Source organism: Scyliorhinus canicula, chromosome 8, assembly GCF_902713615.1.
Source record: "Scyliorhinus canicula chromosome 8, sScyCan1.1, whole genome shotgun sequence".
In the NCBI taxonomy this organism is placed as follows: domain Eukaryota; kingdom Metazoa; phylum Chordata; class Chondrichthyes; order Carcharhiniformes; family Scyliorhinidae; genus Scyliorhinus; species Scyliorhinus canicula.
Genome location: NC_052153.1, coordinates 92,126,888 through 92,140,983, shown reverse-complemented (window position 1 = coordinate 92,140,983; position 14,096 = coordinate 92,126,888). Strand labels below are relative to the sequence as shown.

The 14,096-nt window shown below is 49.7% G+C and overlaps 1 protein-coding gene across 5 annotated transcripts in view; it reads right to left on the bottom strand.

Moving 5' to 3' along the window:
- The window catches only part of LOC119970385 (protein prune homolog 2-like), a 631,375-nt gene extending 617,687 nt beyond the window's left edge, over positions 1-13,688 (bottom strand). For 2 of the 5 annotated variants that reach the window (XM_038804919.1, XM_038804922.1), the window contains exon 1: positions 13,510-13,679. In XM_038804919.1, coding sequence (XP_038660847.1) covers positions 13,510-13,545 — 36 coding nt within the window. In that variant the 5' untranslated portion in view covers positions 13,546-13,679. Of the gene's footprint in view, positions 1-13,509 lie in introns of all 5 variants that reach the window. The other 3 variants (XM_038804923.1, XM_038804921.1, XM_038804920.1) reach the window with 3 other exon arrangements.
- Between the last annotated feature and the right edge of the window lie 408 nt (positions 13,689-14,096).

Sequence of the window (14,096 nt, the reverse complement as noted above, 5' to 3'; positions counted from 1 at the left end):
CTGTGTGGAGTCTGCACGTCCTCCCCGTGTGCGCGTGGGTTTCCTCCGGGTGCTCCGGTTTCCTCCCACAGTCCAAAGATGTGCGGGTTAGGTGGATTGGCCATGCTAAATTGTCCGTAGTGTAAGGTTAATGGGGAGATTGTTGGGTTACGGGTATACGGGTTATGTGGGTTTAAGTGGGGTGATCATTGTTCGGCACAACATCGAGGGCCGAAGGGCCTGTTCTGTGCTGTACTGTTCTATGTTCTATGTTCTATGTTCTATCTCCTGAGCCATGTGCAATTTGGCATGGGAGCAGAAATAGGTGTTGGGAAAGAAGGATTACTTTCCATGGGATACTGACACCAGTGCTGAGACAGAAAAGAGCTGTACCAATGGGATTGGAACTAGGGCAGAACCTATGTTCTAATGGAAAGGGGGAATACTTTTTTAAAATTACTTTATCAGAATTACAAAGCCAGAGCTCAGAGTGTGGACAGGGGCAAACCCCAAATTCAACTCCTTGTCTGCTCCAAAAACCAATTCAATTTGAATCCAATTCATGGTCCCCACTAGAGAGACATATCAGATCCAGACATTACACCTGACCTCACGCTCATCTTAGCCACAAGGCCGAGAAGCAATGGAAAAAAAGAATACTGAGGTGACAGGCTTTAAATTGATTGAAGAGATCTACAAGAAATAGAAATAGCCTGAATGTAAACAAAGCAAGGTAGGACAGCCTAGGAAAGAATAAACTCAGGGAGAACATTGATGGCAAGGGAAGAAATAGAGTTGTAGAACAGGAGTCTGAAAGGATGGTTAATTAAAGTGAGAAGAACCCTGATTATAAAAGTGTGTTAACTCTTTTAGGAGTCGGGCTTGCGGGCGCTGGCAACAGTGCCACTCCCGAGGGTCCCAGGAAAGTACTCGGTAAGTCCGGTGGTGGTGGCCATGTTGAAGATTTGGAGGCAGTTTAGACAGGACTTTAAGCTGGGAGCCGGGTCAGAGGGGATGCTGATTAGGGGGAATCATGGGTTCGAGCTGGGGAAGGTGGATGCGAGGTTTCGGGGAAGGGATGAGAGGGGAACAAGAAAAGGATTTTGTCGGGTGTCCACGTGGGAATCGCGTGATCGGAGGGGAACGTATTGAACGCATTGACATAGTTGGACCGGACTCCAGCCACATAGGTGTCCCGGAAGGCGAGTTCCATATGCTGCGAGGCCGTGACGTCCTTGCAGATTCGAGGGCGTACCCTCAGGTCACGTAGGTATTCCTCCAGCGATTCCCCGGGACGTTGACGGCGAGTGGTGAGGAGATGCCGCGCGAACACTTCATTCACCAGCCTCACATAATGTCTTTTCAGGATCGCGACCGCGTCTGCGTACGTGGTCGCTTCCTCGATCAGCACAGAGATTCTGTGGCTCACCCGGGCGTGGAGGAGACTCAGTTTCTGTTCCTCGGTGACAGCGGGTGAGGAGGAGGCGGCAAGGTAGCCCTCAAAACAGCGGAGCCAAAGCGAAAAGATTCCTTTGGCTTCAGCTGCCTGTGGGTCGAGTTCCAGTCGATCAGGTTTGTGGGCAGCCTCCATAGCGATATCTTAGCTGATTAAATTGATGCGACCATCAATTCACACGAGACGAAGAGTTGAAGTAAACAGTGGTTTTAATCAGCTAGAACTGTGTCTGCCTGCGACTGCTCTGTACTGAGGGCCGCCTACAGGTACAGCTCTATCTAGCTCCCCCTGAGGGGGCGGAGCCATCAGCGGAGTCCACAAGGGCATCAACATAATACAATACAGTGTAATGCAATACAATGATGAATGGTAGCAGTAATACATTCACCACCGGGTGTAGGTCAGCTTCTCCACCCTGTGCCTCTGCGTGGTGGGGGAACCTGCTGGAATTTTTGACCATGGAAAAGGTGAAGTTTGTGCTGAGGGGGTTGAAGGAGGGGTTCTACAGTTGTTGGGGTTTATTCATCATGCACTTTCAGTGTTGTTTGTTTGGAATTGTTTTTGTATTGTGAAAATTTTGAAAATTTGTTGAATAATTGTATTTCAAAAATATATTGGGTTAAAATATCTATACAACAATGCACACAGTGCCTGTAATAAACAGGAGGTCCTGGATGGTGTCATGGGTGTGGTTGCTGTTTTCATTCGCTAGTGTTTGTACCAATACTATGACCTCTGAGCCCTTTCGAGGTACTGGTGTTTGATGTCTCTCTTATTGTTTATGTTGGCAATTGAGCCATTGCGTTGAGAGCAATGAAGTAATTGAAGCACTGCGTTGAGGGCCTCTAATGAGTGGAGTGGGATTATTAGAGGTGGAATGGAACACCAGGTGTCCTTATGCGTTGATGATTTATTGCTGTACATTGGGGACCCAGGGTCGTCGATGGGGAACATTATGGATGTTTTGCAGAGCTTCAATGCCTTCTCAGGTTAAACTGAACATAGGGAAGAGTGAATATTTTGTGGTCGGTGCTTCAGGGAGGGGAGCCAGATTGGAGGCCATTTCGGTTAGCGTGGTCTTGTTTTCGATACCTAGGGGTCCAGGTGGTGGGGGATTGGGCGCAACTTCAGAGGTTGAATTGGACTAGCCTGTTGGGTAGAATTAAGGCAGATTTACAGAGGTGGGATAGTCTCCCGCTAGTGTTGGTGGGCCATGGCCAAACGGTTGAGATGAACATCTTGCCTGGAGTTTTATTTTTATTAGTGTCTCACAGTTTTTCTTCCAAAGTCGTTTTTCCAAAAGATCGAGCTGCTTATTTCCAGTTTTATTTGTGCGGGTAAGGCCCCAAGGATTTGGAGGGGTGTGGCCTCAGGGGGAGAGACAGGAAGGGGACTTAGCGTTGCCAAATTTGGTGTATTATTATTGAGCAGCTAATGTGGAAAAGGTGCTGGGGTGGCGTGGGGACCCGGGGGCTCTCTGGGTTCACGGAGGGGGACAGTTTGAGGGCACTGACAATGGCACTGCTTCCGTTGGTGCCGGCAAAGTACTCAACAAATCCAGTGGTCGTTGAACCAAAACATGGAGTCAACTCCCCCAGCATTTTAAGTTGGGGACCGCTTCAAGGTTGGTTCCCATTTGTGCTAACCATCTGTTTGAGTCAGCAAGGCCGGATGCCTCATTTTTGCATGGAGGGAGAGAGTGTTGGAGAGAATAGGGATTTATTTTTGGAGGGGCGGTTTGCCAGTTTGGAGGAGCTGAAGGAGAAGTTTGGGCTGCTGGACTTGGACAGGTTTAAATACCTCCAGGTGCTGAGTTTTGTTTAAAGACTTTTTTCAACTTTTCCGGTGTTGCAGCCACCTTCCTTACTGGAGCGGATTCTCTCCTGTGCAGGTTGGAGTGGGGCAGTACGCCCAGCATGTATATGCGGATAACAGGGGAAGAGTTGATTTCAGTGGAAGGGGTGTAGGCGAAATGGGTTGAGGAACTGGGCCACTACTGGAGGAGAGGGTTTGGAATGAGGCACTGCGGAAGGTGAATGCTATGTCTTTGTGTGCATGATTGAACCTTATCCAATTAAAGGTGGTGGGCGCGATTCTCCGATAATGTGGCATTTTGTCCGCGCCACTTGTGAAAGCCGTCGCATTTCATGACGGCGCGAAGCGGCCTCGGGCATGATAAATTCAGGCCCCGAATAGGGGCCAGCAGCAGGGCCAGCACATAGCTGCTGCCCAGGCAGTTTCCGGGTTCCTGGACCTACAAGACCCACCCACAGACCGGATGCATTTGGACACCTTGGGAGTGGACAATGGCCGTCTTCCAGCAACTGCAGACGCGGTTGGAGGAGTCCATCCATGTCCAGGAGCAGGGACTGGTGTCGGTCATGGCTGCCACCCAGGCCGCCACCCACGAGTGGCGTCCGCGGTGGAGGCAATGGGTGCAACGGTTTCGGCCATGGGTCAGGTTCTGCAAGGTGTGGGGCTTGATGTGCACACGTCATCCGTGGCCCAGGACAAGGCTTCCCTCTCACAGGCAGTCATGTGCCAGAGCAAACTGGACATTGCCGCCGTGCTCTGGGGTCTGGCCCAGCCTCAGCAGCCCATCGCTGAGAACATCGGCAGCCTTGGTCATGTGCTGGGTGGTGTCACAGAATCACAGCGGGAGGTTGCGCAATGCCTCACAGGGATTGTGCACTCCCTGAGCTCCATCGCTGCGAACGTTCAGAACCTGGTCGATTCCACAGCGGGCCTACAGGACTGGCAGCGCCAGATGTCGGTGGTGCCACGGCACATGTCTCCGCGGGCACCACTGTCCCATAGTGAGGCCCGGGGCCACCGGGCTCCCCAAGGGAGGAGGAGGTTCTGGTGGCCATCCCGGTGACTCCAGCAAGGGAGGTCCCGGAACACTCGGACTCTTCCCCGTTCCGTCCCTGGTGCATCTGGAGGGCAGCGGGCAGAGCAGGGTGGCACCACGCTATCCAGCACGCCCGCCGAGCAGCCTGGCCGTGTCTTAATAAAGCTCGTAGTCTCAAAGGTGGAGAAGATTCTTTATTGTAAATTTGTTCTGTCTTCAGAGCTTAACTTACGGCTACCTCAAATGCTGCCTGCCTGTGTGTCTGTGTCTTGCGACCAGTTCTCCCTTCCGTGAAGTGTCCCCTCACTTCATGTCCCTCTGTATTTATAGCTCTCCCGTGCTCCCTCTAGTGCTTGCTCAGTTGTATTGCATCTACACTGATACACAATCACCACAGGCAGCGGGCAGAGCAGGGTGGCACCACGCTATCCAGCAGGCCCGCCGAGCAGCCTGGCCCATCCAAGGTGGGTCACCCCGGGAAATGCGCGCCGAAGTGGACCAACGTCGCAGGGCAGGAGTCTCAGCAGTCCGCCTCCACTCCTGCTGTACCGTGTGGGGAAACACCAAGACGTAGTGGTAGGGCCCGTAAGGCCAAGAAGTTAGACACTTAGTAAGTTGGCATGGGTGCAGGGCACACCTTAGTTGTAGGGGCTAGGGCACTTGTATGTGAATGTCACGATTAAATTCACTGTAACACCAAACCTAGATGCCTCTGTGCCTGAGGGGTCGTGAGGAGGACCGAGTGATGCTGGGGGTCGCAGTTCCATGCAACAGTGAGATCGGGTGTGAGTTCTCCCCCCCCCCCAACACCCTGTCGCCCTCTGCACACTGACGCCAGATGCCCCACATGGCCATGTGGTGGGTTGTCCGTGACACATACTGGGACCAACGAGGTGGAGGGTGTAGCTGTGGCCATGAGTCAGACATTGTCTAGCGATCCAGAACTCACAGATTATCGCAGAGCGGGTTGTCATCATTCAACATGGCACTCATCACACCTGCCGACACAAGCAACAGTGTTAAAACATTCCCGATGTGCCGCAGGTGTAAGGTGCTGTGAGAATGGCGGTGTGGGCAGTAGGGTTGTGTGATGTTGCGGTAAGTGAGGGGTGCTGGGTGGTGCAGTTGTGCGCAATCCGTGGTGCAAGTGCCTTGCTCAGTGATGCCCTTCCCCTAGTTTGTGAAACGTGCGGCGATCAACGCGTCGCGTGCTCGCTCTCCTAGCCGGTGTCATCGTGCAGCCTCCCGGCCATATCCTGCCTCCAGGTTGTGTCAGTGCACAACTATGTGTCCCCTGTGCATCCTCCTCCAGGACCTCGCCCCTCTGCTGGGCAATGTTGTGCAAGACGCAGCAGAGCACAACTATGCGCCCAGCCCTGTCTGGGTGGTACTGCAGGGCCCCTCCAGAGCGGTCCAGGCACCGAAACCTCATTTTCAGGAGGCCAAAGCACCTCTCCACAACACCCCTGGTTGCAGCATGGGCCTCATTATAGCGGGTCTCCGCATCGGACTGTGGCCTCCATATAGGCGTCATCAGCCACGACCGCAACGGGTAACCCCTGTCGCCCAGCAACCAGCCCCTGAGCGGGGGGAATTTGGAGAATTGCATGCAAGGGCTGGAAAGATTAACAGGCTCAATATTACATAGTTTTAACAAAGTCATGTTCACTTGCTCAAAACCTAACATGACCTCGGATAGGAAATTAAACTTAAAACTTCCACTTCAGAAACAGGAGTCCTATCTGCTGAAATAAAGACACGGTCAGACAGAATGTCACTGGACGCCTGTTAGTACCGTTTCCCAGGTAATTATGTAACAGACTGAACGGATGCTAAAACAAAACAATGCTGCTCAGAACTCAGCTAACCAATATGCAAAACGTGCAGTCGCATTCCGTTCCATACACCTGCAACATTTTACCGGCTCTTGTATACAAGAGTGTCGTTTAGTCGCCAGCTAATGCCATCCTTGGCGAACAATTGAAGTCCCGATAGCTGGAAGCAATTGTCTTTGCGGTACAGGAACCAATCCAGCTGAATGTAGCCACACGGCAGAGATGGAGACAATTCGGAAGTGGAAGGAGTGGACTAGGGGCTTGCAGACATGAAGGAGGCTACACATCCGGGTTAACTCAGGGAATGTCAAAGGACGCACGGTGTTTGTTAGTGACACACTGAACTCAAGAAATAATACAGGTCTCGAACCTGAACACAGTAGCAGGAAATGCCACCCAAAGGGAATTTTACAGGTCACTGATTGCAAACTGCCCAATTATACTGTGGCCCAAAGAGGCAAGGAAGTCTATGGCAGTGGCTTCCACATTAGCCTCATGTGGTCATGCATTATACTGCAGTGAGAATTTAGCTGGAGAGAAAATGGAAAGAAATGATGAGACGATCTCTGGGCATCAGTTTTGGTGATCTTTTGGCGACCCATTCTACACCATCCCTCAACCCATCCACGGACCGCGACAGTTCATCAACTGTGGCAATCAACAACCATGATCTCTGGGGACACTGTAGTCTGATAGTAGCAGACTGTAACTACTTTCCCAAAAATACCTGCCAAATTGTATAAAGGACTCCTTCAACAAATTATTATTCCAAAAAAAAAAAGAAAAATCAACGGCTGGATTCTCTGCACCCTCGTGCCGAAATCACGGCTGGCGCCGGGGCGGAGAATACATGTTCCCGCAAGCAATCTAGACCTGTGCCGGTTCATCAATTCTGCAGGCACTGAAAAGCTGCGTATTTGGGGAATATGCCACCGAGGACCTACCTGGGGCCATTGATAGGGGCCCGCTCCGACATTCTCCATCCCCGACCGGCCGAAGTGCAGACGGCATGGAACTAATGTGCTCTCGCTGGTCAGGATACTCACACGGCGGCTGCGGACTCAGTCCACGCCCACCCTGGTCGGGGGTGGGCCGATCGGAGGCCGGGGGAGGCCTTATAGGCAGCCGGGGAATGTCTGTGCGGGGTTTGAGGGTCGGGCGTGCAGCCAACCGGGGGGTCTCTTTTGTGGGTCTAGCTCCACGATCCGTGTTCACCATGGACACGCATGCATGGCTTCTGACCTGGACGTGCGGGGGCCCGTGTCTGCAGCAAAAGCTGCGAGATCCACTCCGGGTCCACTGCAGGGCTGGGAATTCGCGTCCCTTTGGATTGGATTGCAGCAGCAGACACATCATCTGGATTGGATTTGTTAATTGTCACGTGTACCGAGGTACAGTGAAAAGTATTTTTCTGCGAGCAGCTCAACAGATCATTAAATACATGGGTAGAAAAGGGAATAAAAGAAAATGCATAAAAGGGCAACACAAGTTATACAATGTAACTACATAAGCGCCGGCATCGGATGAAGCATACAGGGTGTAGTGTTAATGAGGTCAGTCCATAAGAGGGTCATTTAGGAGTCTGGTAACAGCGGGGAAGAAGCTGTTTATGAGTCTGTTCGTGCGTGTTCTCAGACTTCTGCATCTCCTGCCCGATGGAAGAAGTTGGAAGAGTGAGTAAGCCGGGTGGGAGGGGTCTTTGATTATGCTGCCCGCTTTCCCCAGGCAGCGGGAGGTGTACATGGAGTCAATGGATGGGAGGTAGGTTCGTGTGATGGACTGGGCGGTGTTCACGACTCTCTGAAGTTTCTTGCGGTCCTGGGCCGAGCAGTTGCCATACCAGGCTGTGATGCAGCCCGATAGGATGCTTTCTATAGTGCATCTGTAAAAGCTGGTAAGAGTTAATGTGGACATGCCAAATTTCCTTAGTTTCCTGAGGAAGTATAGGTGCTGTTGTGCTTTCTGGGTGGCAGCGTCGACATGAGTGGACCAGGACAGATTTTTGGAGATGCGCACCCCTAGGAATTTGAAACTGCTAACCATCTCCACCTCGGCTCCGTTGATGCTGACAGGGGTGTGTACAGTACTTTGCTTCCTGAAGTCAATGACCAGTTCTTTAGTTTTACTGGCATTGAGGGAGAGATTGTTGTCGTTACACCACTCCACTAGGTTCTCTATCTCCCTCCTGTATTCCGACTCGTCATTATTCGAGATCTAGCCCACTATGGTCATATCGTCAGCAAACTTGTAGATGGAGTTGGAACCAAATTTTGCCACGCAGTCGTGTGTGTACAGGGAGTAGAGTAGGGGGTTAAGTATGCAGCCTTGCGGGGCCCCGGTATTGAGGACTATTGTGTAGGAGGTGTTGTTGTTCCTTCTTACTGATTGTGGTCTGTTGGTCAGAAAATCGAGGATCCAGTTGCAGAGTGGGGAACCAAGTCCTAGGTTTTGGAGCTTTGATATGAGCTTGGCTGGGATTATGGTGTTGAAGGCAGAGCTGTAGTCAATAAATAGGAGTCTGATGTAGCAGTCCTTGTTTTCGAGATGCTCTAGGGATGAGTGTAGGGCCAGGGAAATGGCATCTGCTGTGGACCGGTTGCGACGATATGCGAATTGCAGCAGATCAAGGTGTTCTGGGAGTATGGAGGTAATGCGCTTCATGATCAACCTCTCGAAGCACTTCATTACGACAGACGTCAGGGCCACTGGATGGTAGTCATTGAGGCACGTTGCCTGGTTCTTCTTTGGCACTGGTATGATGGTGGTCTTCTTGAAGTAGGTGGAGACCTCGGAGTGGAGTAGGGATAGGTTAAAGATGTCCGCGAATACCTCTGCCAGCTGGTCCGCGCAGGCTCTGAGTGCACGACCAGGGATCCCGTCCGGGCCCGTCGCCTTCTGAGGGTTCACGTTCAGGAAGGCCGATCTGACTTTGGAAACTGTGATGGTGGGTATGGGTGAGTTATGGGCTGCTGAGGCACTCGACAGCAGATTGTTGATTACCTGCTCGAACCGAGAATAGAATGCAGTGAGTTCATCGGGGAGGGGTGCGCTGCCGCCGGAGATACTGCTCGGCTTTGCTTTGTAGCCCGTTATGTTGTATAGTCCTTGCCACAATCGCCGAGAGTCTGCCTGTGACTCTAGCTTGGTTTGATATTCTCTCTTGGCATCTCGGATGGCTTTGGGGAGGTCGTACCTGGATTTTTTTGTATAGGTCGGGTCGTCTTACTTGAACGCCTCAGATCTGTCCTTCAGAAGGGAGTCAATCTCACGATTGAGCCATGGTTTCCAGTTGGGGAATGTACGTACTGGTTTCTTTGGCACGCAGTCGTCCACACATTTGCTGATGAAGTCTGTGACGGTGGTGGCATACTCATTTAAGTTGGTCGCTGAGTTCTTAAATATGGACCAGTCCACTGTCTCTAAGCAGTCACGTAAGAGCTCTTCTGTTACCTCGGACCAGCACTGCACGACCTTCTCAGCTGGATTCTCCCGCTTGAGTTTCTGCTTGTAAGCCGGGAGAAGGAGCACCGTCTTATGGTCTGATTTCCCAAAGTGCAGTCGGGGGATGGAACGGTTGGCGCCCTTGATTTTTGAGTAGCAGTGGTCAAGAATGTTGTAGCACCTCTTGGGACAAGAGATGTGCTGGTGGAATTTTGGCAGTACACTCTTGAGGTTCGCCTTGTTGAAGTCTCCGGCCACGATGAACAAGGACTCTGGATGTTCTGTTTCATAGTTGTTTACAACTGTGTACAGTTCATCCAGGGCCTTCCTCATTTCTGCCTGGGGTGGGTTGTAGACCACTGTGATAATGGCTTACGTGAACTCACGTGGAAGATAGTATGGGCGGCACTTCACGGTCATGTATTCCAGATCCAGGGAGCAGTCGGTCGCCAGAGTCACCACATCTAAGCACCAGGAGGAGTTGATGAGGAGGCAAACCCCTCCACCCTTTGGTTTGCCTGGTGACGCGGTGTGGTCCGCCCGGTGAATAGAGAAGCCATCAGGTTGTATGGCACAGTCCAGTGAGGCGGGGGTGAGCCATGTCTCTGTGAAACAGAGCATACAGCAGTCTCTTACTTCCCTCTGAGAGGTAAGTCTGGTGTTAAGTTCATCCAGCTTGTTTTCGATCGCTTGGACGTTTGCCAGGAGTATGCTGCGGAGAGGGGTCTTGAAACCGCGTTGCTTCAGTCTCACCTGCAGACCACCGCGTTTCCCTCGCTTCCTCAGTTGGCAGCTGCGGCTGGATGATCCTGGGATCCGATGGGAGAAGTCTGACCTTGTGGAATGTAGGTGGTTGCGTCTGGCAGGGTCCAGGGTGCTGGAGGGGACCAGGGCGCTGTTTACGTTTCCGAGGTCACGTCTGGCAGGGTCCCGGGTACTGGTTGAGGTAGAGGGGTTGCTAGGGAGGCATGTTTGCGATCCGGATGTGTCCCGGCGTTCTTGCACCTTGCAGCACGTTCGGGTCCTCACGCGGCGTCTCCGCCATTTCGGGGGTCCTGGGTCGTGGGCAGGGGCTTGCTGAGGCAGGTTGGGCTGAGTCCAATGGTCTGTTCCCATCCTGGGCGCTCCTGGATCCAGGATTTTCAGGGGTAAAACTTTACCGTTTTGACGCCAGCGTGGGGACATAGTTCCAATAATGGAGAATCCAGTCCAAGAAGTGCTAACAATCCAAAATGTAAAAACAATAGTTGTTTGTAAGGCACAGGTCAATCCGCTTCTGAAGATGTGTTAACCATTGGAATTAAGGTTGTTATTTGGGTAAAACCTGTTTTCTTTTTTTAGATACTAAGATTGGACAAAAAACACAATTTCTCTCTCTCATTGTGCAGCATTCTTGTTATAGAATAGAATACTCTTAGAGGCCATTCAGCATTCGTGTTTGCATTGACACTTTGAACGAGCCACTCCACAGTCCACACCTCCCGACCCCCGTAACCCCATAACTAAACTGCACATCTCTGGACACTAAGGGGAAATTTTAGCATGGCCAATCCACCTCACCTGCAAATCTTTGGACTGTGGGAAGAAACCAGAGTACCCGAAGGAAAACCATGCAGACACGGGGACAACATGCAAACGCCACACAGATTGCTAATCATTGCTAAGGTTGCTAATCATGGCTCGCCACACATCTCTCTGCTGTGATATCACAATGTAACGAGGTGAAGAAGCAGACACCAAGAACAACTGCAGCTGGGATGGGGAATGACCCAGTACCATCACTGTAAAGAAGGATTATGCTCTTAGCCAACTGAACTAATCAGGCCGAGATTCAAGGTCTGTACTAAACATCTCTTTTGACTTTTTCATCATAATTCAGACAAGCTGCGAGAACCAACCAGGCACTCCAATGGTACTCATCTGTTAGGACACAACCAATTTGGTCAATATCAATGTCTGCAGGTAAGTCCAGGATGGAGGACAAAGGTGAGCCAACAGCAGCCGGAATTTGTTTTGTCGGGCCGGGGGAGGTAGTCCTTCTCTTTCTGACTCCAAAAAAGTACATTTCAGAGGAATTTGGACCTATTTTTGTGTGTTGTCCAGTGGTTCCTTTAAGATCTGCAAGATAGTCCACTCAGAACACAGAAATACTGGTCAAAATGTGCAAATGTAGCCGTCCAGGTTGGAAATGAGCAGAAGGGAGTCATTTCAATATTGGAATCAGGCTTGGGAAAAAGCAGGGGAATGCAACTAACTGACTCACTCTTAGAAAGAGTCGATGCATACTCAATGGGCCAAATGGCTTCCTTCTGCAGCTAAATCGCTGGCTTTAAAAGACCAAGGCAGGCCAGCAGCACGGTTCAATTCCCGTACCAGCCTCCCCAAACAGGCGCCGGAATGTCGCAACTAGGGGCTTTTCACAGTAACTTTATTTGAAGCCTACTTGTGATAATAAGCGATTTCTTCTTCTACTATTCTACACTGGCATAGAATATTCCTGATAATATGCTGTAACCAGTAGGCCAACCACACATTCAAATCAGGCACTGGCCCGTGCCCTTATGAATTGGATATCATTGTGCTTGTTTAATGCTAAGACAACTAGTACAACAATATTGAATTTAGACCACACTAGCTCAATCCTATTTTATATGCAACATTGTCTCTGTCAATATTTACTTCAAACAGTGATACTTACCTACTTTTATTATTGCAAGGCAACTGCTTACTGAGGTTCAAAGTACATCCACGCAAAAAGTTGCTAGTCTTCAAACTTTTAATACAGGGCCCAAGTCAACAAAAAATATTTTAATTTGACTATCAGCATGAGGACTTGCATTCAGAAACAAACTTGCTCTTTATGCATTATGCTTGTTAGCAGAAGCTGACATTATTAAAATGACAGATTCCAAATTCTCAAGTACAATCAACTGTACAAATATTTACTTTGGAGAGAAAATAATTTACTTAAAACTGATACTTCTGACCCTCAAGCAGTACCTTACATTTTATGTATTTGTGTTATTTTTTAAACAGTGAAACTTGGGATTTAAAACTTTTCCCACGCTATTTTGAGGAATACTCTTTATCTGGTTTCCCCCACCTAAAAAAAATCAATTAAATCTCACAGAATAATATAAACAGCAATAAGCAACTACCTACATGTAATTTTTATAAGTTTGTCACTCCAAAAAAACTATTACTTATCAAGAAATACAAGTGGGGATGGAGGGACCTGCCGAATTGTAGTCCCACAACTCATAGTGATTGCCAAGTTCAGTGAATAACCTGCATGTCAACAACCAGCAATTATCGGAGTTCAGCCGCGGTATAGATATTTCCATCACGCCAAGACTGCAGAGGGTTCATGCACTACCAATACGTAGTGAGGGTGCATTGTGTTCAACCCCAATGCATCCGTCCCGATTTTTCCCAATTCTTTCTCTCATAATAAAGACAAACTTGACTTTCGTATGCCTTAATAGCTAACCTGACAACATGTATTGAACTCTAATACCACCCCTTTCTCTGTATGAAACATGCTATAACCCAAAAAGTATCTAAACTTTGCTGAATTCAACTAGACGTATAAAAATAAAGAAAAGTTTGCATATTCCAGTGACGCAACATCACTTTCTATCAGTGAGTTTTTAAAATGTTTGTGATAGTGAAGTGGAATTAAAAGTGTTGGTTTGTATACAGTGATAACAAAGTGGCGAGTGTCTGCTGCCAGCAATGCCCGCCTACTGGAAGCACAAAGGATTGAATTGACTTTTGCCTGTTGTATAAAAGCAAATCACAAACTACAGTGCAACTCACCCAATCCTTAACAAAGGATTGCATTTTGGCCACTTCGTTGGGATCACCAGAGTAAATCGGGTAAGTCCTCTATATTGAACCAACTCATTAATTTTTTTAAAACTCTGCTAATCTGAGAATACTCTTACCAGAATGGACTTGGTGTGCTGCAAAAACTCTTCCATCTCTCCCGTTTGTTTGCTAATGGCTGAAACTCTGCATTGGGCAGAAAGTTGGGTCTTGTGTTAGCCGGGTTTCGCTCCGCTGCTGTCACCTCTGAGCAACACCCTTTCGAGACTGTCAGCTGGAGCCTGTCAGACAGAGCGCATTCCCACCGCTCCCAGCAGCAGCAGCCCGCGCCTGTGCAGCCGCTGCGCTGCCTGGAACCAATCACAGCTCGGTGTGCAGCTCACTGACATCACCTCAGAGTTGCTGCAATTGGCAGGAGTTCAGGAGTTGCTGCGTGAGAGTTATCTGCAATAGAACAGGGAGGGAGGAGGATAGACAGGATCCAGCTTTGTTAAAAAAAAACACCCGCTACAGCTCTGGATTCAGTGCTTACTTCTGAACTATCTGGAATAGACCTGTGTTCATCGGAAAAATAGGCTGCTAAGTTTGGGAGTTCTTTTTGTGAGGAAGAAAGTGAATTGGGAAGAGCGAGCACGATCTCCATCACAATGAGGTTTATCTACATCGGTTTATATGGGGGGGGGGAGCAACTCATAACTTTTGTCCC